The sequence below is a fragment of the Mirounga leonina genome, unplaced genomic scaffold (assembly GCF_011800145.1).
Source record: "Mirounga leonina isolate KUSES-001 unplaced genomic scaffold, KU_Mleo_1.0 Mir_195, whole genome shotgun sequence".
In the NCBI taxonomy this organism is placed as follows: domain Eukaryota; kingdom Metazoa; phylum Chordata; class Mammalia; order Carnivora; family Phocidae; genus Mirounga; species Mirounga leonina.
Window position 1 is genome coordinate 2,062,064 of NW_023270490.1, and position 27,278 is coordinate 2,089,341.

General features: G+C 52.4%; 1 protein-coding gene across 3 annotated transcripts in view; it reads left to right on the forward strand.

Annotated features, from left to right (window-relative positions):
• The first annotated feature begins 9,305 nt into the window (after positions 1-9,305).
• BCAS4 (breast carcinoma amplified sequence 4) overlaps positions 9,306-27,278 on the forward strand; it is a 56,371-nt gene continuing 38,398 nt past the window's right edge. For 2 of the 3 annotated variants that reach the window (XM_035025405.1, XM_035025407.1), the window contains exons 1-2: positions 9,307-9,752; positions 24,747-24,818. In XM_035025405.1, coding sequence (XP_034881296.1) covers positions 9,573-9,752; positions 24,747-24,818 — 252 coding nt within the window. In that variant the 5' untranslated portion in view covers positions 9,307-9,572. Of the gene's footprint in view, positions 9,753-24,746; positions 24,819-27,278 lie in introns of all 3 variants that reach the window. The other variant, XM_035025406.1, reaches the window with a different exon arrangement.

Genomic DNA, 27,278 nt, shown 5'->3' on the forward strand with positions numbered 1-27,278 from the left:
AGCAGGGAGTCTGCTTCTCCCTCTGACCCTCCCCCTTCTCATGCTCTCTCTATCTCATTCTCTCTCTCAAATAAATAAATAAAATCTTTAAAAAAAAAAAAAAGAATAACTTCTTTATTTTTTTTTTAAGTTTTATTTAAACTTTATTTATTTAAGTCATCTCTACACCCAACATGGGGCTCAAACTCATGACCCCCAGATCAAGAGTCACATTCTCTACTGACCGAGCCCGCCAGGTGCCCCAATTATAACTTCTTTAAATAAAACATTTGTTTTTCTCATTGCAAATTTAATGTATGTTCACTGCAGGCAAAATCTAGAAGAAGAAAATTAAAATCACTGCATTACCACCCCTTGAAATTAGCCACTCTCAGCATCGTGTTGTGTGTGTATACATAGAGTTTTCTTTTTTACAAAAGTGAGATCCGACTGCACAGTCCTATAACTTGCTTTTTTTACTCAAGATATTGTGAACAGTTCTTCACCTCATTAAATCTTCATCTACAACTCCTCTTTTATGGCCGCACAAGGTCTGTATTTTTACAGGACATTGCCTGATTTATCTTCTCAGTTCCCCTGTCGGTCACCATGTACATTATTTCTTTCTTTCTTTTTTTTTTTAAAGATTTTATTTTATTTATTTGACAGAGAGAGAGAGAGACAGCTAGAGAGGGAACACAAGCAGGGGGAGTGGCAGAGGGAGAAGCAGGCTTCCCGCCGAGCAGGGAGCCCGATGCGGGGCTCGATCCCAGGACCCTGGGATCATGACCTGAGCCGAAGGCAGACGCTTAACGACTGAGCCACCCAGGTGCCCCCACCATGTAGATTATTTCTAACGTTCTCTTATTGTAACTCCTCAAGGATTTGCACACAACCACGATTAGTTTCTTAAAAGGTCTTAGAATTGGAATTTCTGGATCTAGGGTTGTGCGCAAATTATAAAATGGGTATTTTATACGGATTTCCAGATTTCCCTCGGGGGAAGTTGTTCTGAGTTTATATTCTGCTGAGCAGTCCAGGTCCTTCTCTGTCTTCCGGTCAACACCAGACAGCATCCTTTCTCAATCTTTTATAAGTGTATGAAATCTTTTATAAGTTTGTTTTTTTAAAAACAAACACCTTTAATATGGTGACATTTTGATGAGTAACAATCAAACAATCAAACAAAAGGTGAGAATGAAGAAAACATGAATATAGAGATGGTCTACTAAGTGGTAATCATCGGCGCCATTAAAAAGTGATCCATAAAAAAAAAAAGAAAAATTAAAAAAAGTGATCCATAGCCAGCCCAAATGGCCATCAACTGAGGAATAAATAAGCAACTGGTGGAACATCCATATAATGGAGTAGGACATAAAGGCATGAAGAATGGATAGATACATGCCATGACAGGGAGCATATCTGAAGACATTCACGCCACCTGGAAGCGCTCAGACACAAAAGGCCACATACTTCATGCTGCATTTCTATGGAAGGTCCAGAAGAGACAAGTCCAGAGAGACAGAAAGCAGACTGGTGGTTGCCAGGGGCTGGGGGGAGGGGGACAGAAGGGAGGACTGGCCAACGGCTGCTAAGGAGTGTGGGGTTTCCTTTTTGGGTGACGAAAATATCCTAAAATTGATTGTTGCACAACTCTGTAAATACACTTTAGTATATACCATTGAATTGTACGCTTTAAATACACAAATTGAACGGTATGCAAATTATAGCTCAATAAAGCTATTAAAAAGTGATTCACAAGCCTCATTCATTCCAAACGTATCAACCGTCTACAATGCGGACCCAGGTGGTGGGGTCATGGCAGTGGACAAGAAAACGCGGTTCCTGTCCTCATGGAACTAATATTCTAGTGGACTTGATATCACACTACATCCTTGGAAAGAAAATAAAAGGCAAATGCTCGAAAGAGGAAACACTTGGAGACCATCAGAAATCCTGCAGGCTTCTAGTTCACATCGCTTGAAGAGTGGCAGTCTCTGGGTCACTGAACAGACCCCTGATCACCATCTGCTCTTTCACAAAATCCACAGGGGGTGTGTCATTCACCGGGTACATTCCAGTTTGACAAACACTGATCTACACGTCGACCCATGTCGTTGTAAGCAGAAACATCGTCTACACCACCCCCGTGTCAACCCTCTACCCCCAGCACAAACGTCATCTATACTATCCCTGTGTGCCAGGGACAGGGACAGGGACATGGCAGCCCGACGGTTTGAATGGTCCCATCAGCGGGGACTCACTCCTTGGAAACTTCTCCCCTCATTCCGGGTACCCCTCACGCCCCCGCACCTGTCTCCTCTAGCTACATAACACGTTCCCACAATCTGAGAGGCTTGAAACAACACGCATCTGTTATCTCACTCTCCGTGGGTCAGGAGTCTGCCTAACGACGGGTTACCCGGGTCCTTGACTCGGCGGGGCTCTCGGCAGCTTGGGGCGGCGTCCGAACGCATTCAGGCTGTAGTTCCCGCAGGTGTAGGTCCGAAGTGCGGGACTCCTGGGGGCACCCGCAGCCCCCTGCCCCGTGGCCCCCACGGACAGCGTGCAGCCAGCTGTCTCTCCCTGGAACTTCTCTCATCGCTGACCTCCAAACTCTCCTTCAGGACCCACCTGATTAGGCCAGGCCCACCCAGGATCACCTCCTTTGATTAACTGAAAGCCGACTAAGCAGTGACCTAATCGCAGGAGTGCTATCCCGTCACGTCCACTGATCCCACCCCCACGCGGGGGCCACACAGGGTGCAGACACCAGCGGCCAGGAGTCTTGGGGCCAGCTTAGTACCCGGCCTCCCTCAGCTGCTGCGCAGTGCCAACACCAGAGGGCGCCCTTCGCACAGTGGCGTTCCAGCGCTTTGCAAGGACCCGGCCGGCGCAGCCCGGCGGGTGGGGTTTCTCTGGCTTTTTGTCTCTCTGGCCCAATTCACTGACTCCTTCCTCGTGATCTTTCTTTCGCTAATCCAGGCCTTCTGCGTGCAAAACAGCGGCGGCTCCTTCAAACTGGCATCACATGACAGGACTATAATTATATTCCGTTTGTCTCAAGAGAGATTTATCAAGTGCCTCCTCGGTGACAAAATACCTTGCTTGGCGGTTTCATCTGTTAGTTATCTGGCCATTTTCTTTGCCCTCCCTTGGAAACCCTCTGCTTTGTCAATATTCCACTTATAATGTAGCATTTATTAAGCGTTAGCTGGATTCCAGACCCTGAAGCAGTTTGCATAGTTTAGCTCGTTGAATCTTTTCAGCAATAGGAAGTGGTAGCATGCCGGTCTACTGATTAGAAAACTCAGGCACAGAGAAGTTAAGAAACGCCACCGAGGTCACACAGCTTTTAGGTGGGGACCAGGATTTGAAACCGGACAGGTTGGCTCTGAAGTCTGTGCGGTTAGACACTGTGCATTGTTCCCTCTCAAAGTCACCCTCTGTACCCAGCAGCGGCCACCGGGAGCCGGAGAATAGTCTGCTTTTAGCTCTTTGCTCTGCATTTTGCAGAAAAGCATCCTCTTTCTCATTTGCCTTTTAGCAGGTGTGTTATTTCACTGTCTTAAGTTAAACTCCAAGTTAATTTTAAAATTCCCTATGTTTGTCAATTGAACTGCTAAAGACAGGGTTTCCGACATCGTCATTAAGGGAAATGCCTTATTTCCCCCCCAAATTTCATTGTGTTTATTTTTGGCCATTGTTACAACCTGAGGCCCCTCTCAGCTTTTCTGTTTGCTGCTGAAATGCGTGCAGGCTTCATATAGAGCAGTTAAACCCTTTATGGAGTACCTACTGTATGCACAACGATACCACGTACTCCAAGCACAGAAAAGGACCTTCGAATCCTAGTGCAGAGATACACATTCCTGAACCAGAAAAGCAAATATATTCAGATGTCCCAAATAGTGTAAAGAATACTGTTTTTGCCTGGGCACTTAACTTTCTAACATCTTCTGATGTGTTCTGATCCATCTCCGTGTGTGATCCTAGGAAGCCTGTGGGTTCAAACCTCGACTCCGCTTCACCCTTACAGGTGTGGGCCTGGGCCACAGAGCCGAGATGTGAAATAGGAAAATGAGTCCACAGTTCCTTTTTTGTAATTTTGAAAGCCAGGAAACTCTAAAAACCATCAGTCCCCCGCCCGCTCCCCATCAGATCAGCAGACATTCATTGGCCAGCAAAGCCCAAGCTGAACCGACATGAGGTTTATTTAAGGCCTTTATTCAGCTCACTTGAGGTGAATATTCACACATTTTGCTGGGAATGCCAAGGGTGATAACTGGGTGCTGCCCCAGCTCGCCCTGGAGTTCTACCTGGGCTGTTGATGTGCTGGGTGTTAGCATCCTGAAACCCACCAAGCTCTCCTCCTGAGACCCGGCTGTCCCCAGAGCTTTAGCCTCCGGCCGGTGGGGCTCAAATAGCTGGAATGTTCGGGGTGGCTGTGAGCCCTGGATGAGAAGTCACTGGAAGCACTCAGCTCACGCCTCAGTAACCCAAGTCCTGCACTTTGGACCTCCTTGCATCTGGCAGCATCTTCCACCCACGCCTGTGGGGATGGAGCCGGAGAAAATGACCCAGGACCCCCCCATCTCAGTAGCTAGAAGGGGGAGAATCCCTCATTCCTCCAAACCCGTGATTCTCCTCTCGCTTCTCAAATCCAGGTTGGCTCTCACTGTAGAGCTAAATGTGGACATGCACAGAGCAGTTTGAACCTTGACCCTTTCCTCCCAGGCTGTGAGACCCTTTGTGTAGCTCTGTTCTGGAAAGGAAAGAGGTAGGAAAAAAAAAACAACAACCCTATCGAATGACTGCAGAGAATTCGAAGCTTTCCTTTGCAGGGAAAGAATGGGACCGCGTTCTTGCTGTGTCCTGCCCCTCTGGAATGACAATTTCAAAACCTGGTTTTTCCACTGTGCTTCTTTGAAGAGGGGTTGTGTTCTAAATTAGTTTGCTAGTGGGAAACAGAGACGCTAGGCAGGAGAGTGACTTCAAATTTTACATATATGTGTTTATGGAGGTCTTCCTATGTGCAAAGGCAGCCTGCTGGACCCCCACAGCGAAAAAGAAAAAAAAAAAAAACAAAACACATGAAACATGTTCTCTGTCCTCCAGGAACTTGGTGTCTGGGGGTGGATTTACAGTTTAGAAGGTGGAAGGTCTCAGGCAGCAAGCCTAAGGGGCATATCTGCTTGCGGGTGGGAACAGGGGTCCTTGCAGGCTGGCGGAGGCCACTCCGGGGAAGGTAGGGCGTTGCAGACTGGAAACGCTGGACGCAGATGGGGGCCACGTCCAGGGGACCCCGGGGTCCGAAACCCGGACACCTTCAGGGGCCAACAGGTCAGTTAGAGACGGGGGCCGGGCGCGGAAGACTGGCAGACTGGGGCAGCTCCCTAACTGGCCAAGTACTGGTCTGCCCCAGTGCAGGCTGGTGGTTTCCTGATCTGTCCCCTCTTCTCGGGAGGAGCCAGGAATCGGAATGTCCACATGAACTGTGAAGGACTACCTGTCGGGGCGCCGGGGTGGCGCGGGGCGTTAGGCGTCCGACTCGTGGTTTGGGCTCAGGTCGTGATCTTGGGGTGGTGAGATCGAGCCCCACGTGGGGCTCCGTGCTCAGCGCAGAGTCGGCCAGAGATTCTCTCTCTCCCTCTGCCCCCCCCTCCCCGCGCGCTCTCTCTAAAATAAATAAATACATCTTTAAAAAATACAAGTGTACCATATTAAAAGATACACATGTTTAAACATGATGTTATCCATACCAAACATGTTTGCAGACATCTTAGTCCATTCAGGCTGCTCTAACAAAATCCCACAGACCGTGACTTATAAACAACAGTTATTTCTCGTGGTTCCAGAGGCTGGAAAGATCAAGGCACGAGCAGATTCGGTGTCTGGTGAGAGTCTGCTTCTGGGTTGTGGAATTCTCAGTGTGTCCTCATGTGGTGGAAGGGGTGGGGCAGGGGAGCTCTCTGGGGCCTCCTTTATAAGGGCATTAATCCCATTCACAAGCGCTCTAATCTCATGACCCGATCACCTCCCACAGGCCCTACCTCCTAACCTTGGGGGTTAGGTTCAACGAAGGAATCTGGGGAGGGACGGGACTCAGGTAAGGCAAGCAAGACACCCAGGGCACGGAATGTGAGGACACCCCGAGAGCGAGGTCCCCTTATAGTTCGTACTCCACATGCCTCTCTTGCCTCCCCCAAGTCCTGGCCCCCTGCTCCATGGGATCCCATTTGTCATTTCGGGTCCAAAGAGAATAGCAGTGAAAACAGATTGTCAAGGCAGGGCCAGGGGTGTGGTCTTTGAACTTCACTCGGCGGGCACTGGGGAGCCACTGAAGGTTTAAGAGCAAGAAGGGAGATGGCTAGAATGTGCTGTAGAGGGAAGGCAGTGAAGAGGGTGGGCTGGCACAGGGGCAGGGCAGCAAGGCTTTCCTAACAGGCCAGGCCACGAGTAGGGAGGCAGCAACAGGAACCCAAAGGGGTTATCTTGTCGGAGGCAGTATGGTGTGAGAAGCAGGTTAGGAGCTGGGTTCTGGAATCAGATTGTCCGAGTTTAAATCCTGGATCTTGCTTATACTAGTTATGATGCTGGGCAAGCGGTTTAACCTCTCTGTCACAGTTTCTTCATCTGTAAAATGGGCTCACAGCAAGGCCCACCTACCTCTCAGGGTGTGGTGGAGATTCAGTGGGGCCAGCTCTGTGAACAGTGCCTCAGGACACAGTGGCTGCGAGGACTGTTGTAGACACGGAGGGACCCTAGGGTCACCAGCGCCCACATAGTTAAGCAAGCACTGGAATAGGACAGATTAGAATCACTTGGGGGGATCTTTTAAATGTCCCCAAACCAAAGCCACACCCCAGACCAATTAAATCACAATCTCTGGGGTGGGGACTGGGCATCAGTATTTTCTGGAACCTTCCCAGGAATTTCCAATGTGCAGCCAAGCTTGGGAACCATTGCTAATCTAGAACCTTGTATGCCTGCGGCCTGAACTGGGAGAATTGACCTTGAAAAGACACAAACAGGCAACCATTTTGTAGCTGGAGGTGAAGCCAGATGGGGGGGGGGGGGTGGCAGGGTGTGTGACCCTGGGGCCCAGCTAAGGGACTCCTACTATGGCTCCAGGGGGCCTCGCCGGCCTGGCGGCCACTGGTACCCCCACCCCCCAGGCTGGGAGGGAGCCCGCTGCCTGCACCCGCGGAGGACTCCCAAGCAGGAGACCAGAGGCGCAGCTCTGAGCCGGGCTTGGGCGCCAGAGGGAGCTCGTGGGGACACGCCACGGCTCCATCCCTACAGCTGGTTCAAACTGGTTTGGGCAGGGTGCGGCCCTGGCAGGCTGCATGCCAGGCCTCAGGCTTGCTGCGTGCCCCTGGGTCTCCCCAAGAGCTGGGGACCGGGGGCAGGGTGCTGGGGCACAGCCAAGCACCACTGAGAGGCCCGGAGATTTTTACAGTCAGTCCCCTTTGTTGAAAACCATTGATGTGGCCTCCCATGGGGGTCCCCGGGTAATGCCCGCAGCAAGAGAGAGCCCCTAAATAGGGGTCATTCCCAGACTTTGGCGAGCATCAGAATCAACTGCAAAGCTGTTAAGAGGCAAATGCCTATAGCTCCCCAGAGGTTCTGATTCAGAAAGTTGGGGGAGGGCTCCGGGCATCTGTATTTTTAGCAAAATGTTTCTAAGGCATAATCACACATTTAGGGGGAAGAAAAAAAATCCTGACAGCAAAATGACTGTTGGCTAGCCAACTCAGCCCAGGGTAGAAATCACCGAGAGGCTGGTGAAGAGCACAGATCCTTCCCCAGATATCCCATCTCCGGGGCAAGGGGGTCTGAGCAATCTGCACTTTTAGATAATATCCCAGGCCTTTTATTTGCCTTGCTTTTAATGAGTCATTTTGGGCATTCAATAGGTTTAACTCTGACAGCAAACATCAGCAGAAGAAAGAAAACGTTACAAATATAATCGAAACCCCGTTCATAAGCCTTCTCCATCCCCTCCCCCCACCACTTCCCTGCATGGGGCCTGCACGGTTCCCAGGCGCCGCATTATACGTGTTCTCCATATGGTTGTATCCATACACAATCTACCGTGCGGTTTTGCATGTTTTTAAAAACTTTATGTTAATGGCAGCGTGCCCTACGGAGCCTTCTGCAACTTGTCTTTTTTTTTTTCTTTCTTTCTTCTTAGCATTATGTTTGTGAGTCTCATCCACCAGGGGAAGTTTGCTGAAGTCATCTGAAGTCAGTTCTGGGCTTTTCTGAGAGAGGGTCCCAGCCCACCTGCAGGGGTGAGGGTCTGGGCTTGGTTCCTGGGTGTCTGTGTGATGAGAGGCAGGGCTCTGAGCATCAAGAAAACCACGACGGTAATGAACGGCCAAATTCAGGTTCCGTGAGTTCCTATCAAGTCCTTTAACGAACCACCTGTGGCCCAAATCTTTGCCAAGATTTTTCCAGAAAGCGACCCTGACCTGAGGGCCCGCATGTTTGGGCAGAGATATGGAGAAATGGGCGGGAAGCAGATGTGGAAGTGGGAATTGTACAAATCGTACGGTGACAGCTCACCCACAAGACGGATCGAGCATGTGCTTACGTCCCCTACCTAGGGTTGTCAGGTAAACTCTGCATTTAGATTTAACCGGGGGCGGGGCGGGGAGGGGGGCGAGGAACGAGGGGCGTGGCGTATATTTATTTACAACCCTAAGCCCAGCCTGATTTTGCTCCACGAATGCAACATAAAAAAAAAAAAAAAAAAAGGACGTCATAGGAAAAATTAGAACTCTGGACTTCCCTATACCTCTTCACCGTTTTTAGGATTTTCCTCATTCGGATTTCCTCATTGGGTCTACACAAACCTCCCAGGGGTGTGTGTGTATGCGGGGGAGGTGGGTCAAACTTAGAGCATTTACGAATTCCCTGGGCGGGTTATTTTAAAAGCTGCTCCTGGGAGGAAAAGGACCACTACACCCGGTTTCCCTAATTCCCAGGACTCTCCGCCTGGCGCAAACAAGATGCTGGAATTAGGGCGGCCTTGGGGGCGGGCGCTTTGGTCTTTAAATGAAAGGATCCCCTGGACGGCCGTTCTCTATCCTGGAGGCTGGAATCACCCGCGGAGCTTTAAAACCTACTGATGCCCAAGCCCCACCCCCGGGATTCCGGCTGAATCGGCCGGGGTGAGGCCTGGCTTCCGGGCTTTGGAAAGCTCCCCGGGGCTTTCTAAAGTGCTGTGGGGGCTGGGAACCGTGGCTCCGCCCGGATTCCAACAAAAAGGGGTGGTCTATACTGGCGGTTCTCAAACTCGGCTGTATGGTGGCATCACCAGGCGAACTTCAGAAAATACTGGTGCCCGGGTCCCAACCCTAGAGACTGTGTGTGAGCGGGACTTTGGAGGGTTTAAGGGTCCCAGGTGATTGCAATCTGCAGGCGGGTTCGAGAAGCTTTGCTTTACCAGGTGCTGCGAGGGCCGGGCGCAGTGAGCGCCGCGTGCCACTGGGTGGCGCTGCCCACTCGGCCCGGCGTTCGGGGAGGCGCGCGGGGCCGCGGCCGGGTGCGCACCTGCCCCGCCTCCTCCAGGCGGGCCACGGGGCATGCAGCCCGTCGGGGGCGGGGCTCCGAGGCCGGGATGCGGCCCCGGGTTCCCCGGCAGCCTCCGCCAGCTGGACCCCGTCGCGCTCCTGATGCTGCTCGTGGACGCCGACCGGCCGGAGCCCGTGCGCAGCGGGGCGCGCGAGCTCGCGCTCTTCCTGACCCCCGAGCCCGGGGCCGAGGTAGGGGACGGGGGATGGCAGTAGGGGAAGCCGGGTCTCGGGGTTGGGGGGTCTGGGCCCTCGCACCCCGGGGCAGGAAAGGGTGGGTGCGGCCTCCGGAGCGCCGGGACCCGAATCCTTGGCGTCCGCGCCGCATCCTCTCGCGCCCGGCGCACGGGCCCGAGGGCCGCCTCCTTTGCCGAGAGGTGATGCCTGGCGCCCCCCGAGATCCGCGGCAGGTCGCGCCGCTCCCTCCTCCCGCCGACGAGGCCCCCGGGGACCCAGACTCGCGTCGCATCCCGACCAGGGCCCCCAGCATCGGCGGGGACGGGGGAGCGAGGCGCGCTCGGAGCTGCTGCCCTTTGCCAGGCGAGGCCCTGGGGAGGCCGGCCCCGGGTCCTGCCCCCGGCCGGGCGCTCAGCCCTCTCGGCTCCGAGCCGGGTGCAGAGGCCCGGGAGGCGGCGGGCAGGCTGCGTCTGTGCGGGGAAGCCCCGGGCCTTGGTCCTGCTGTTGCTAAGAGGGAAAATACCTCGTCTCTGTCGGTACTTTCTATTTTAAAAGCACAGAATAAAAAGTGGATCTGAAACTAGGCCCTTCATCTTCCAGCTGAAGCCAGTCTGTTACCAGTGCCGTGAAAAAAGTTATTTATCCAAGTCCGCCAGGAGTCATTTAAGGCTTGAATTCAACTCATTCTCTTTTTAAATCTCAAAAGCAGGACGGAAGTACAGCCAATAAAGGGTGAGCACCCTCTCCTTTTTCTCTGCGTCCCCAACTCCAGTCCCCAGAGATAACCATCACCAACAATGTGGTGTACCTCATCCCAGGCACTTAAAAAATGCATTTACTGGGCGCCTGGGTGGCTCAATTGGTTGAGCGACTGCCTTCGGCTCAGGTCATGATCCTGGAGTCCCGGGATCAAGTCCCGCATCGGGCTCCCTGCTCAGCAGGGAGTCTGCTTCTCCCTCTGACTCTCCCCCCTCTCATGCTCTCTCTCTCTCATATAAATAAAATCTTAAAAAAAAAAAAATTTTAAAAAATGCATTTACAAACGTGGGTATGCATATATATTAATAATACTGTGTGTTATTTTTTGTAAAACCCCACCTGATACTGTAATACTGTTCTGCAATTTGCTTTTTTCCACTCAAAATAGCATGGACAGATGGGGAGTGACTGCTAATGATGAGGTACAGGGCTTTTCAGGGTGATGAAAATGTTCTGGAATTAGTGGTGATGGTTGCACAACTTTGTGAATATACTGCAAAGCACAGAACGGTACACTTCTAAAGGGTGAATTTTATGATACGTGAATTACATCTCAACTTTACAAAATAGCGTGGACATATTTTCATGTCAGAATGTATCCATGAGAGCTGTCCAATAGAAATATAATCTGAGCCACAAATATGAGCCATTCGTGTAATTTGAAATGTTCTGGGAGCCACATAAAAAAGGAAAAAGAAACGGGTGAAATTAGTCTCAATGTACTTAAAGTAACAGTGCCTCCAAAATGTCAATCGTTTTAACATGTAATCAATGTAAAAAAAATTTTAACGAGATTTTTACTTTTTTTTTGGTACTAGGTTTTCAAAATCAGGCTTTTTATGTTTTTATTTTTGAAAGTGAGAGAGAGAGAGAGATGGGGAGGGGGAAGGGCAGAGGGCGACGGAGAGAGCATCTTAAGTAGATTCCACTCCCAGCCCAGAGCCCGTCCTGGGGCTTGATCTCACGATCCCAAGATCATGACCTGAGCTGAAATCAAGAGTTGGACACTTAACCGACTGAGCCACCCAGGCAGCCCCACATCAAGCTTTTATATTGAACCAGCCACATTCTAAGTGTTCGATAGTCCTGTGAGGCTGGTGGCTTCCGTGTGGGAGAGCGCAGGTCTCTATCGTTCTTTGTCTTCCTAGTATCCCCCAAAGAAGTAACAATTACTCCTGTTTCCTGGGCACATACTATGTCCCAAACCCTGTTGCCACCGACCCAGTGGCCAGGAGGTTTTTAGGTCGATTTTACAGCTGAGGAAACGGAGGCCCTCGCAGGATCAGTGCCATCCGCTGGAGGGACTGTACCTTATGACCTCTGCCCCCAGGGACGGGCGTTCGGGTTGTCTACAGTTTTTCACTGGTTCAAGGAATGTGAGTGTCTTTCTCGTTCCTTCTCTCCCTTGCTCTCAGCAGAGAGATGTCATTGTGCCCAGCGGCTGAACCTCAGCTTCATTTTGTCTCTATTAGGAACAGCCTTCAAGAGAAACTGCGGGTATTAACTTCATTTTCTCACTCAGGGCTCTCTTTAACTCAGACACGGGCTGGCTCACACTCATTTGTGAGGGATGTAATGAAGAGCCCAGCTCCCTGTAGCTCGGTGCAGCAATAAACCCACTTAGAGCGCGGTCTGAAGTTTATTTACCAGAAGAAGCAGAAACTGCTGGAGCAGAGTCACTTGCAACCTCTACTTAAAGATTAATTCATTAGTGGGTCCCCACACTGAGGTTGTTTGCAGCTGGGTCAATGAGCTGGAAAAGGGAGATCTGGTTTGGGAACAGGCCTGGGCAGCTGGGCCCTTCTCCCGGGGCCACTTCTGGCTTTTAAATGGATCCCAGACCAGCCGACTCCAGTCCTAGGGGTGTCCTGGGGGTTCCCAGTGAATGGGCCTGCTGCATGCAACACCTTGAACCTCTACTACGTACGTGCCAGGAGCTGGGGACAGCAGTGAAACATGCAGGGGCCCTGCTCTCAGGACACCATTGGACCACAGACACATCACACGCAAAAGCTCTAGGTGGTGATGCGGTGGTGTGGTAGAGGGTATCAGTGTGAGTCAGCAAGACAGGGGGCGGGCAAGGTCTCTCCAGGGGAGCAGAGACCTGAGTGGTACCCACTGAAGAATGTGCAAGAAAGAGGAAGCCCAGGGACCTGACTTTTTTTGGGGTGCAGTCAGGGAGGGCTTCCTTGAGGCGGCAGCATTTTAGGTTGAGCCCTAAAGTGTGAATGAGACCTGGCCAGGCTAGGAGGAGAAAAATCACCCAGGCAGAGGGAACAAAACCTGCAAAGGCCCTGGGGTGGGACGAAGCAGGGTGCCCTTCAGGATAGAAGAACAGCAGGTGGGAGGGGGAGCCATGGGAGGTGTGGCTAGCGAGGAGGGCAGAAGCCGTGCCCAGGACTGCAGTCTGTCTCCCAGGATCCAGGCGCTGCTGCAGGGTTGCATGCGACATCGGCGGGCAGGTGAGTGTTCTACTGTTTCCGGTGCCTTTAGGGTATTCTGTTCAACCAGTTTTTTGTGTGTTTTACTTTCTCTCTTTTTCTGGTTTGAACTTCCTCTTTCAGGAGGCGTTTCAGGGCAGTCTCCAGATGGCAGAGAGAGAGAGAGACATTTGCCTCTTGGGTGCGCTCTGATTTATGGGGGCAGGTCGCTCAGGGCGCTCCCGAATGGCTGAGCGCTGATACCCACCCACGGGTGAATTCCTGGCCAGGCTCTTTCAAAATCCTATTTGGTTCCTCTGCTGGGACACAGGACAGGCTTGTGAGGTTCATGGCCTGGATGGAAGAAAGTCAGGTCAGCACTTTCTCAGGCCCAGGGTCTCTGCTTGAGTGAGCAGAGGATGATGGCAGAGAAAACACCTGGGTCTATTTTTTTTTTTAAGATTTTATTTATTTATTTGAGAGAGAGAGAGAGTTAGTGAGAGCAGGAACACAAGCAGGGGAGTGGGAGAGGGAGAACCAGGCTGCCCGCCGAGCAGGGAGTCCGACACGGGGCTTGATCCCAGGACCCTGGGATCATGACCCGAGCCGAAGGTAGACGCCCAACGACTGAGCCACCCAGGTGCCCCAACACCTGGGTCTTTTAACTGCATGTGGACTAGATCAGCAGTTGCAAACTGGTGGCCCCCAGTGCTGAATCTGGCACTCTGATGTGATTGGATCTGTCAACGTAGGGTTTCTTAAATGGAGGATTCTCATGAAAAACTCTGAGTTTCTGGTTTATTTAAAATATTAGGCAGTCTGTTGTTTTGTTTTGTTTTTAAGTAAGCTCTATGCCCAATGTGGGGCTTGAACCCACCACCCCGAGTTAAGAGTCACCTGCTCCACCAACCGAGCCAGCCAGGTGCCCCTCAGTCAGCAGAGCAGGTGACTCTTGATCTCAAGGTCATGAGCTCAAGCCCCACGTTGGGCGTAGAGTCTACTTAAAAAAATGAAATAAAACATCAGCCGGTCTGGTAGGTCTGGGTCCCTGTTTGCCACAGTCCGCACTCCTCCCTGTTGTCTTCCCCGTACCGAAGATAGCATCAGTTACCATTTACTTTTGTGCTTGAACTTTTGATTTTTCTGTCGTCTTGTAGGGGAAAAAATGGAACGACTTCCCCAAACCATGTGTTTGGACTAAAGTAGGAAAATAAACTAGCCAAAGATGCCCTAGAGTTTCATGAAAAAAGACATCAAAGAGGCTGTTTCTTTGTGAAAGCAAAGGATACTCTATTATGTCCATCCTGCAAACACCATATGCTTATGCCCACCCCCCCCCCAGCATGTGTCCTGCCCTTGTGACCTGCTGGTCCACTTTCCGAGTTCAAGTGGGGGATGTTCAGATGCCCTGTCTCCAGATGGAGTTCTGTGTTCATTTATTCCTCAGATCTTCATGGTGAGCCCGCTGTGTGCCAGGCACTGTGCTGGGTGGGGTACGAGGGAGAGGCCTGCAAGGCCGAGGGGTGCCTGCCCTCAAGGACTGGTGCTGCAGTGAGGGAGGTGAGCAGACAGTCATGATCAAACAGAGTCATTAAATGGTGCTCAGTGCCATGGAGGAGACAGTGGAGGGACGATGACAGACGCCCAGGGAGGCTTGGAGGGAACCACCAGGCAAACCTCCAGCAGCGCGTGCATGGCCGAGGGGCAAACGTGAGGACCGGGGAGTGGGTGGACCTCGGCGGCCAAGGGTGAGAGTGGGCAGGGCGAGACCAGGGCCTAGGGCCAGGGGGAGGGCTCTGGATTCGATCCTAGGGTCCTGCCCGTGAGCAGGGGTGCGCTGGCCCTCAGCAGGGGAAAGCCGTGATCGGGTTCCTGGCCTCACGGCTGCAGGGCTGGAATGTGTTTGCAGAGGCTGGAGCAGGAGCAGGGGAACCACAGATGCGGTCATCCAAGGGCACGTGGCCTGAGCTGGCCATGTTCCCTGAATCAGAACCTTTGGAGGTGTGAGGGGCCAAGGCCAAGGCGGGTACTTGAATGGGGCAGCCTCTCTCAGAAGGAAGTTCCTGTCTTTCTACCCAGTGGAAGGGGTCATCCCTGGGTCTGAACATCCTGCGGAGGGAGTCAGCTCTGGGTGGCAGCGCCCGGCTCCAGGGGAGAAAGGCGAGGTGCACGGAGGTGTGCGTGGTGTATAAACAACGTAAACAGCAAAAAACCCACACCTATTTCATGCATCTATACATAGAAGATGAAGTCAAAGCAGTCTCCAGGGGTGGGGCAGGGCATAGCCAAGGTCGAGAGCGCCGATATAGGGCATGGTACCCAAACTTTGCGGAAGGTTGGAGTCATCTGGGGATCTTCAAAAAAATCATTCTGGTGCTTACCACGTGTACCACCCCCAGCAGCCCCCCCAAACCCCAGGTAGTCTGATCTCACTGGTATGAGTGCCCCCTGGACACTGGCATTCTGAAAACTCTCCAGCAGGGTTTTAAGCCTGGAGTGACCTAGACTGATGGGTGTGTTGGACAATCAGTGTGGTTGCTGATTATGGGGGGCCACCTGTGAACAAGGCCCAGGGCTGGGGGGCTGGGCTGGTAAACACTCCCCTGGGGATTCTGATGGCCAGCCTGCTTCCAGCGGCAGCACCACGAGGGGGCCCGTCTGTCCTGCCTGCTGCTTTGTCCACAGCACCAAGTGACTTGGTCCATATCAGTTAAAGAAACATCCTTTATGGCTATGTGGACACCCCCCCAATCCTGCTCCTGCCCAGGCCTCGTGGTGGGGCGGGGGGGTGGGGCGCGGGTTCTGAAGCCGCTCGGCCTGGGGTCGGACCTCGGCCCTGTGCTCAGTGCCCCTCTGCACCTCGAAGGCTCATCTCATACGGCGGTTGGGGGGTTGGATGAGCGAATCCACAGGCGATGTGTGGCATGGGGTCTGGCCCGTGGTCAGCAGGCTGGGCACATCAGCTGCAGTTGTTCATTCACTCATTCTACAGGCGTTGGTCGAGCAGGTGCTGGGTGCAGACACCTTCCCAGGTGCTGGGAGGGAGAATAGGTGAGAGATACTTTTGTCCTTAGGGACAGCAGGTGTGGGGGTTGATGCACAATAATTTTTCGGTACAGTGTTGGGCAGTGGGAATTTCGGCCCTTTCGAGTGCTTCCCTGGTGCTGAAGATCGTGAGTTTTCACTCACCAGCACGGCCTCATGGAGGCCTGGAAACCCGGTGTCCACTCTTTGCCCTGCGTACGTGATTCCAGTTTTGGGTTTGCAAAACAAGGTTGCTGAGCCCATGGTCCGCATGAGCCACAAGTTTGCCTAAAGCTGCCTTGGGTTCTGAATCATTCCTTGGTGCAAGTGTGACGGAAATGTGGCCTCAGTGTTCTTTGCAAGTGAACTGCAGTTCGTTTTGCTCTTAAAATAAGTTTTGTTTTAAAAAATAAAACGTGGGGCGCTTGGGTGGCTCAGTCGTTAAGCGTCTGCCTTTGGCTCAGGTCATGATCTCAGGGTCCTGGGATCGAGCCTCGCATCGGGCTCCCTGCTCCGCGGGAAGCCTGCTTCTCCCTCTCCCACTCCCCCTGCTTGTGTTCCCTCTCTCACTGTGTCCCTCTCTGTCAAATAAATAAAATCTTTTAAAAAAATAAAATAAAAATAAAAAATAAATAAAACGTGTCTGCATACATCACAGAATTCCAAGGTCCCAGTGGCCAAGGAGTGGTTAGGGAGCTTCCTCCCCCCCAGTTCCCCCGCCCCTTGCTGCTCAAGCGGAGGCCACCGCTGTTCCTGTCCGTGTCCCCTTCCCGCAGGCATCACAGGTCCTTCCCCAGCCCCACCTGTAGCCTTCCATTGGTGTATCCTGCTTCTTTCACTCAGTATGTCTTGGAGATCTTCCCATATGAGCACATAGAGAGCTGCCCGATTATTTTTAGCTGCTCAACAGAATTGCATTGTCTGGATTTCAGTTCAGGCAGCCATTTCTCTACTGATGGATGATTAGGTTACGTGGATTCTTTACTCCCACAAAACCTGTTGCAAGAGGAGCTCTGTCCACACATCATTTTGCGTTTGTGCAAATATGACTGTCAGATAAATACCTCGTGGGGGAATTCCTGGGTCCAACGGTACCTGCATTCTAAATTTTGGTTGCTGTTGCCAAATAAACCCTTTTAGAAACCAGGGTCAGGGCAAGCGTGGTAGAGTGGCTCAAACCTTGAGGTCAAGGGTCCCTCAAGGCCTGGATGGGAACTCTTTTTTTTTTTTTTTTTTAAGATTTTATTTACTTATTTGACAGAGAGACAGCGAGAGAGGGAACACAAGCAGGGGGAGTGGGAGAGGGAGAAGCAGGCTTCCCGCCGAGCAGGGAGCCCGATGCGGGGCTCGATCCCAGGACCCCGGGATCATGACCTGAGCCGAAGGCAGACGCCAAACAACTGAGCCACCCAGGCACCCCTGGATGGAAACTCTTGTTTGCCCCGTTTTGGGGCCCGAGAGGAAGGAGTTCCCGTGTCCCCTCTTGGGAAGTGGGTTGTCTCCGGACGCGTCGGGTCCGTCCAGGCCCCAGCTCCCCGGGGGCCCTTCCATCCTGCGCACAGAGACGAGGCTGTTCTTTCTGCCTCCTGTCGGGCTGGCGGAAGAGTGGACGCGGACATTAACAAGGCCTTTACTTTGCTGTCATCTGAAGGGGCCCCCACGACTGCTTTGGGAGAAGAGGTGACATTCCTGTTTGCGTGCCCAGGGCGAGGGCAGGCCCCACGGTCCTTCATTTTGGCCCCGGTCGGTCGTGTCCTTGGGGACCCTGGGCCCACCCAACCGGAGGAAGCCCAGGGGGCAGGCAGCAGGCGTGATGTCGGCAGAAGCCGAAAAACCCGCCCTGGAACTTGGCTCGGCTGCAGGTGGGTGTCCTCTGGCTGGCACTGTGATTTGATTTGAAAAATGCTAAGTAGTTGCCAAATTCTAAAGAAGAGGAGTTTTCTCATAAAAAATCCAATGTCTGTCTTCTCTGAAATATTGCAACAGAAGAGGTCTTCAGTGGCCCTGTTCCTGGCCTGGCCGAACGGGCCTTGTGCTTTCCTAGGAGGGTTCTCGTGTGCACGTGTGCATGGGTGTGTGTGTAAACCGCGTTATTGCGATATAATACATATACCATACAATTAAAGTGTGCATCTTAATGGCTTTTTGTGCAGCCATCAACCCAAATCAAGTTTAGAACATCTTCATTACCCCCAGAAGAAACCCTGTATCCCTCAGCTCCTATTCCCTGATGACCCTCATTGGTCTACTTTCTGTCTCTATAGATTTGGCTATTCTGGACAATTCATACATGCTTACTTTTTATTTATTTTTATTTTTTAAGATTTATTTATTTGAGAGAGAGAGCATGAGCAGGGGGAAGGGCAGAGAGAGAGAGAGAGAAGCAGACTCCCTGCTGAGCGCAGAGCCCCATGCGATGCAGGGCTCCATACGGGGCTCGATCCTACGACCCTGAGATCATGACCTGAGCTGAAGCCAAGAGTCAGACGCTCAACCAACTGAGCCACCAGGTGCCCCATATATCCTTGTGTTTTAAAGACACAAGCCAGAGGTTTAAAGGCCACACTCAGCCTGCAGACAGGTTTGTTTGGCTGTCATACTGTGTTTTAATTTGGGGGGTTTTGAATTCTCAAACTGGGAAAGGTTGCATAAATTCCTGGGTCACTGTCTGTCTTGAACGAAACAGGTTTGGCACATTCCCACCTGGTTCACTCTCTGGGGTCCAGTAGCAGCCGCCCTCTTTAGATGGGGAAGGGGTCTCCTGTTAGCCACAATCCCCACCCCTCCCTGTTGTCTCTCTGCCTGGAAACTGGGTATTAGCTGCCACTCACTATCCTGTGTTTGCTCTGTGTTTCTTAGAGAAAAGTAGAAGGTCTCTTTCAAAAGTGAGAAACCGAAAATAAGCAGTGTGCAGAAAGCATATTCCCTTGTAGTCATTTCCTGCCTGGCTTCTGTGTCCACTGCATTGGAAGGCGGTAGGGTCCCAGTTACAACCGTCTTTTGTATGTATGGCATCTCACCGAGAGTAACCCAGAGAAGTTACTTCATTGACCCTTCTCAGCTTCCATCTCAAGACAGAGTCTGAGGATTGTTTTCCCCCAACTTTCAGATGGTAAACCAGGGCACGGAGATGTCAGAGTATAGTTAAGACCACACAGCATAACATGCAAGGGTGGGGCTGGAGCGCGGTCTGGGCTGCGGTTCTCAGGCTGTAGCCCCGCCAGGAAGGCTTGTTTCTTCCTCCTTCCCTTGCTCATTTTTCTTTTCTTCCCCGCTCCCTTCTTCCCTCCTTTCCTGCAACAGGTGTTCTCTGGGCACTGTACTGGTTACCAATTGCCAGGTAACAAACTAGCCCAAGTCTTCGTGGCTGAAAACAGCCACCATGTTATGGTACGTGATTCTGCAGGTCTGCGGGGCTCCCCTGAGCGGTTCTGCACCCATAGTGCTGGCTGGGCTCAGGGGGCTGCATTCTCTGGAGCCTGGCTGTACGCAACATGGCCTCACTCATGTCAGGCAGTTGGTGCTGGCTGGGGCGCCTCAGTCCTCCACGCGGCCACTCTTGTCCTGTGGTCTCTCCAGCAGCATTGCCTACACTAATTCACATGGCCATTGTCTTCCGAGAGGGTGAATCAGATGCTGCAAGGGCTCTTGATGTCACAAAGCATTGCTTGCAGCCGTTTTATTGGTCAGAGCAAGTCACGGGCCAGGCCAGATTCGGGGGGAGGGAAGAGTGGATCCCACCTCTTCCTGGGCGGGGTGGCAGAATCAGATTGCACAAAGGTATGCAGACGGGAGAGAGTCAGAGGGACAGCTCCGCAAGCATGAGCCACCTACTAGGTGTCAGGCATTGCTCTAGGCCCTGGGAATGCAAAGGTGAATGAAAGGCACTAAGACCCCTGCCCTGTATGAGCTTTTATTTGGGTGGAGGAAGATGACACGAAACAGGCAAAATGTATAAGATGTTAGACAGTGATAGAGGCTGAAGAGAGAAATAAATTGGTTCAGGACAGGGAGTGGTGGGGACTACAAGGCCAGGGAAGGCCTCACTGAGGAGAGATGGTTGAGCAAAGACCGAAAGGAAGTGTGCAGTGAGCTTTGTCAATAATGGGAACAGCAGGTGCAAAGGCCCTGGGGTGAGGATGTGGTTGGTGTAGTTGATGGGGAGTGAGCTGTGGACAGTGAGGTCAGAGAGCAGATGGAGGGTCCAGATGGCGTGGGGCTGGTGAGGCATCTATTAGGTGTTTGCTGAGGGAGGTGGAGGACAGGGGAGGACTTTTTTTTTGTTTCTAATTCAGATATAATTCATGTAACAAAACATTTACTATTTTAAAGTATATGGTTCAGTGGGTTTTAGTCCATTCACTATGTTGTGCAAACATCACCATGACCTCGTTCTAGAGCATTTCCGTCCCCCAAGAAAGGAACCCCATGGCCGTTAGCACTTCTTCCCTCATTCTCCCGCTGCCCATTACCCCCCAGCCAGTGATCTGCTTTCTGTCTCTGTGGATTTGCCTCTTCTGAACATTTCACCTAAAAGGAATCCTGTGATACTTTGCCTTTTGTGTCGGGCTTCTTTCACTCAGCTTCATGTTTTCGAGGATTATCCATGCTCTAACATGTATCAGGTCAACATTCCTTTTTATTGCCACATAATATTTCTTTTCTTTTCTTTTTTTAAAGTTTTTATTTATTTGTTTGACAGAGAGCACAAGAGGGGCAGAGGCAGAGGGAGAAACAGGCTCCCCGCCGAGCAGGGAGCCCGATGCAGGACTCGATCCCAGGACCCCAGAATCATGACCTGAGCCGAAGGCAGATGCTTCACTGACTGAGCCACCCAGGCGCCCCTGCCACATATTTCCATAGCGTGGACGTGGCACATTTTGTTTGTTCATTCATCACTTGATGGACCTGAAGTTGGTTCCACTTTTCGGCTCTCATGAATAATGCACACGTTTTCGTAAGAACATCGTGTTCCCAGTTCCCTGGGCTGTGTTGCTGGGTCACAGGGTGACTTCATCTCACCTTCTGAAAGAGTGCCAGACTGGGGTCCACAGCAGGGCGCCGGGTCACACGGCCCCCAGCGGCGTGCCAGGGTTCCAGGGGCTCCCGACGCTTAGTGGCATTTGTCATTGTCCAACTTGCAGCTGTAGGGGCTCCGGTGGCCGCGAGGCCGGACGGCGGAAGACTTCCCGCCGACGAGGGCTTTGGTGTCGACAGAGGAGTAAGCGGAAGCGGGGGCCAGCGAGCAAGGACTGTGCCCAGTGCCAGGGTGGCGGCGAGGGGGGCGGACAGAAGTGGTGGGCTTCGGGCCACGGTCCGAAGGCGGCCCAGAGAGGATTTGCAAACACATTGGATGGGCCGGGCTGAGGAAGGAAGGTGCGTCAAGGATGCTCCCAGGTGCGGGCGCCTGGGTGGCTCAGGTCATGATCCCAGGGTCCTGGGTTCGAGTCCCGCATCGGGCTCCCTGCTCAGTGGGGAGCCTGCTTCTCCCTCTTCCTCTGCCTGTCTTAAAAAAAAAAAAGGTTGCACCCAGGTGTCTGGCCTGAGCAATGGACAGTGGGGTTTCCACTTGCTGAGTTGGAGAAGCCCATGGTGGAGGGTCTGTTCGTGGGGTTTTGGGTGCCCGTCACTGGTGGGCCGGGGCCGGCCCCGTTTTGGCTCCCTGGCATGCCCAGCTGGGAAGCTGGGATTGGCACTTGGGGAGTTTGATGTAAGAAAGGATATGCCATGATTCACGTGTGTTAAAAATGCCCACCCACCGGCCCCGCTGGCCGTGCCCTGAATGTCACTCCAGGCGAGCCATTTGCCTTCCCCTCGGAGTGGGACAGTTTATGCCCAGGGAAGTGCACAGGAGGGCAAGGGCATTCATTTCGCTGATGGGCTGGTGAACAAGGCGTGTGGGCTGCTGCCTGCAGGACTCTCATTTCTGAGGCCACTTCGGGGATTATCTTGAGAGAAAATTGTCCTGTGAATGATTTGTGGGCATGATGGGGTGGCTAATCCTGAGCTCCTTCCTGTTGGCTGGGAACGTCTCCGGGCTCGTTTCTCCTTAGCTGGCCAGTCAGCAAATGCTTTCTCAGCTCTCTCCTGCACTGGGGCCCTGCCCCAGGTTGGGGGGGAGAGGTGGGGGATGGAGACTCTAGCTGACAGGCAGCAATAAAGGGGACACATCTCCCCTCCTCTCCAAAGAGCCTCTTCGTAGTTATAAACTTCAGCTCTTCAGAGTGCTCAGGGTCAAATCTGGCTTCAGAGTTTATTAGCTGTGTGACCTTGCGCGAGTGACTTAAGCTCTCTGGCCCTCTGTTTCTCAGTCCATAAAAAGGGGGAAATTATAGCCCCTACTGTGTAGAGGTCTTGTGAGAACCAAATGAAATAATCCCTATATTAGCAATTAGCCATTGTTTGTTTTTTTTTTTTTAATTTATTTTTTGACAGAGAGAGACATAGCGAGAGAGGGAACACAAGCAGGGGGAGTGGGAGAGGGAGAAGCAGGCTTCCCGCCGAGCAGGGAGCCCCATGCGGGGCTCGATCCCAGGACCCTGGGATCATGACCTGAGCCGAAGGCAGACGCTTAACGACTGAGCCACCCAGGCGCCCCAGCCATTGTTTTTTATTATCTAGTGAGAGAGATACATAAAGCAACCACTTATTATGCACCTGTGTGTCAGCCCTCTGTCAACTGATCAGACCACGTTCATTATGTGAGGTTAACGTCCTAACAACCTGCCAGACCGCTGTGAAGGCAATGTCACAGGGGAGCCGACCAAAGTGCAGAAGTCACACCCTTGAATGAAGGTCCCACGGTTGGCAAAAGAGAGGATGGGATTTGAACCCGGGACTGACTAGCCTCCTTCCCGAACCCTCCAGGGTAGGGGGAGATGTGCTTCCTCTGAGCAAAGAGCTTCAAGCCCCGCCGGGGAAGGAGGTGGCCCGTCCAGCTGGGGCGAGGGCATCCGTGTCCCTCTGCAGTTTTTGCCTCCCTCGGCAGGTCTGGGGTCTGGGGTGTCTGCACCTGCACCCTGGGGGGAGCCTCCATCTGTGCCCATCTGTGCCCTTCTCCTGCTTCATCCCCCCCTCTGCGAGCAGAAGGAAGCGAGCAGAAGGAAGCGACCAACCTTCCTGTCTCCCATCTCTCTGGCCTCTTGTCTCCTTCCCTCCTTAGCGCATTAAAGGCTTCTTTTCCCGTGATCTTACTTTTTGGGGGGCGGAGAGAACTTCCTGTGTGTCTCTCAGTCCTCCCTCCGCTGTGGTCCCCTTCCTTGTCAAGCCTCCCCCGTGCAGGCACAGAAATAGTCCCAGCTGCAAGATGAAGGTTCCAGAGTTTAAAATTGCAACTCGGTACTATTTTTACTCCAGCCAGAAAGATTTTTATTTATTTATTTATTTATTTTTTTGCACAGCCATTGATTTTGTGGTGTTAGCAATGGCTCCTATCACAAGCAGCAGGCCCCGGCAGGGCATCACCCTCTGTCCCGGGACAAGCAGGCGATGAGGGGAGGTGTCGGGGCACAGGTACCAGGCCTGCCCAGAAATGTCTGGGGTTGCCTCCCTGGAGCGGAACCGTCTGGCCCGGGTAAGCCCGAGCAAGTGGCTCACGTTCTCGGCGACCTTTCTTGCTAGATGCCTGGTCATTACAGAAACAAAACAAAACCGAAAAGAGGTATTTTAGAAGTCCTGAACACGGTACATACTTGAGCGGGGAGAAAAAAGGTTCAAACTAATTTTTGCACAAGTGATTTAAACGGGGTTGTAAACTGGCGGACCCTTTCAAGGTCATGTTTGGCTTGGCCCGTGCTTGGCAGGACATGAATCCATGCTACCATTTAAAAATTGGGACATTTTCCATAACATTAAAATTTCTGGCTTCTCTTGAAAAATGGAAGGCTCTGGCAGCCCCACCTCTGTGTTTACTGATGGCTGCTGGATGTTCTAGATTTGGGCAAGCACCTTCAGATCGCCGCAAAGCCCCGGCAGCCTGCTTTACTCCTTGATGTCACTCATGACGTCACTACCCAGCCCTGGTACCTCGAGGTTTGAACCCTTCAGATAACATAAAGCACTCGAGTCTCCCTTTGTTAGACACTGTTCCCCAATTCCTACTCCCCAGGGCCAAGGAAGCACCATTAATAGGTTGCCAGATAAACTACAGGATGCCCAGTTCAATTTGAATTTCAGATTGAATGATCATTTAGTGTAAGTACATCCCCTAACTATTAGCAGTTTGGTCTGTATGGTTCCAGGCCTTTCTGGTAAACCACGTATGTCCTTCGTGTGTTGGTATAAGGATGGGTTTCTATTTCTGCCTCTTCTGCCTCTTGTGTTAACTCTCCGTGGTGTTTGTTAGGGGGTGTTTCTCACGGTTTCTAAGAGCTTTGAGGCTGTGGACTCAAGCCCAGTGGGAATCCTGGCCCCACCACTTGCTAGCTGTGTGACCTCGAGCAGGCTTACCTCACCCCTGAGCCTCAGTTTCCTCATCCGAACAATGGGATAATAAGGGTAGCTTTGTCCTGTTTCCTGCTAGTTTTCATTCTTCTCCTCTCTCGTGAAATCTGCACGGAGTGGATGGGCCATGGTGGCTTTAACCAGGCCTCGGTCCACAGGCTGAGTCAAGATTGTGGCCAGCTTATGATGATTTTAAATGAGGCTAGGAGAGGTTTTGAAAAGGGAAAGGAGGTCTGAAGGGAACTGGGCAGATAATCTTAAGATTTAGTTTGCTTTAAAAAAAAACAAAACAAAACACAACAATGAAGGGCGTTTGTCTCCCTGGAAACCACTTGCTAATCTCCAGGATATCGTCTCTTTTCAGGCGAAGGAGGTGGAGGAGACCATCGAGGGGATGCTCCTCAGGCTGGAAGAGTTCTGCAGCCTGACTGACATGGTGAGTGTCTGCCTGGGAGGCGTGGATTTAGGCCCAGGCCAGACTCCAGGCCCTTCCTGGAGTTTTCTGGGGAAGCCATTTTGGTGGTGATTTAGCAACCAGAAGGAATGGGGCAGCGGCCAGCGGTGAGGGGAAAACCACGCGCACACTCTCTCACACTCTCTCGCGCTCTCTCAACACCAAGGCTTCCTGAGGCGGCCATCTTGAGAACGCCCATCCCCCCCAGAGGGCGCTTATTCCACCGAGGAGCCCGGAGTGGGCCACCAGGTGGCACTCTCGGGCACCGATGCGGGGAGCCGTTCAGCGGGGATGCTAAGACTATATTTAACTTTCCTCGGCTCTGCGCGGTCCGCCAGGCAAACATGGAGACGGCCAGGAAATGGCTTCAGGCCTGCAAGGCCTAGAGGAGCCTCTGGCCCAGGCTGTAGCCCGAGGCGGGGTTGGGCGTCAGGTTCCTTCCCGAATCCTTTTGCTCTCTCGGCTTTTGCCTCCCACTCTGTTCTGTTGGATCAAATCCCCTTGGCTGGGTGGAGAAGAAGATGGAAGATGGTGCCTTAGGCCCAGAAGACAAGGTCTCCACCCCAAATCCTGTAAAAAAAAAAAAAAAAAAAAAAATCTCCTCTAGATCCTCGTGTCCCCAGAACTGTAGCTAGCCAGGTGTGGGGCCCTGAGGAGCCATGATAGAATTTTCTGGAAGCTCCCAGCAGCCTGGGTTTAAGGCTTCTGCCCGAAGACCCGAAAGGTAGAGCTCCATATTGTGATCAGGCCCTGCCTCTCCCTGGAGCAGAGGAAGCCCCGCTGGACCCAGTGGGGTAGATTTGTGCCCCTGTGAAGCACGTGTCTGGAGACGTGTTTGTGAGAGCCCAAGGGTAAAACACTAACAGCAGACTGGACGTTTATTGAACACCTACTTGGTGCCAGACGCGGTGTGAAGCGTGATGTCCGTATCACCCCATTTCTCCTTAAAGCAGCACAAGGCAATGGGCACCGTGTCATCCCCATTCATTCAACAGACCTACCTCGTGCCATCCTATGGGGACACAACAGTGACCAAGACAGAAATGTCCTCAAGAGAACATGTGTGTGTTTTTCTCTTGAGAACCAATTTTCTAGTTTGGGTGTGGGTCCAGGTGGGAGCCAGGGATGAGACAGACTTTGAACAGCCCAGATAGTCCTTTCTTCATCACCAGCCATTGGGCACCTTCCCTGACTGGGCGCCATGGTGAGCCTGAGGGTGCAAAGAGAGTCCGCTTTGTCTCCCTTCCCCCTGCTGCGGGAGCCCCCTGTGTGTGACCAGGGCTGTCACCCAGTGTTGAAAAACCAGCCTGAAGGTGTGTTCCAGGTGCAAAGGGAGACTGCAGAGGTCTTGAAGAGGGAGAGAGGGTCTAGAAAGAACTGGGCACATGATCCTAAGACTCAATTTGCTTAAAGAAAAAAAAAAAAAATGAAGAGCAGAGGCGTTAAATTCTGCCTGGGAAATTGGGAAGGCTTTGCAGAGCAGGTGGTGATTAATTTGGGGCTTGAAGAAGGAACAGAAATAATTCAGCCGCTGGGGAGGGTGAGCGTCCAGACAGAGGCACCGACCCGTGGGTATGGTGTGCTGGGCGCAGTGTGGACCCTGGGGGCCCACAGGCAGGGGGCGGATTTGGAAGATGGGTGGACTGGTGACCCAGGGACACTCTGTTCTCAAGTTCAGCCACCCTCCTCCTTGAAAGGAGACCCATTACCTGCCTGAGGGGAGAGCTTGGGGCAGGAGTCAGCCTGGATGGGGAGAGGTGCCCGGCCACCCTGCCTTAGAAATTGCCAAGGCTTCTGTGTGTGTGTCACCTGGAGGCCAAGGGGTCAGGCAGCGCTGACAAGGCCCTCCTCGAACCAGAAGCCTGGCGATGCATTTCTGCAAAGATTTTAAGACTGAGATCATGCACATGACCCATGGACCCAGTCCCGCCTACAGATATGTTGGATGTTTCTGGAAGGAAAAGAAAAAGGAATTTGCTGCTGACGTTTATAGAATGTCATGCAAAAAATCAGGAATTCTGGCTTCTTTTGGAAGAGCAAAGATCTGGCTCCCCTGGGGTGCGTGGGCCCACCTGGCCGGCATCGGCCAGAGTGGTGTCGTGGTCACCCCGCTGTGGACAGCGCGTGAGCTCTCCAGCGGTCGCCATCCACTGCTCCTGTGAGGGGCTCCCCGACTCCAGGGCCACCTGCCAGGTACATCCATCACGTGCTCGTGTGTTTTATGGCAGAGTGTGTTTCTCAGTACTTTGGGCCCTACTGAAAGCAGGCAAATGAAACGAGACCAAGAGGGTCCTGTGTTTTAAGAAAGGGAACAGAGTGGGTTTCCCATGGGGGGGGACAACCATTTCATGAGTGTGTATGTAAACGAGTGCACCTGCATTAAGAGAATGTGTCTGGTATGATGCTTTTGTGGCCCCCGCAACAGTGCTCAGTGCTGACGCC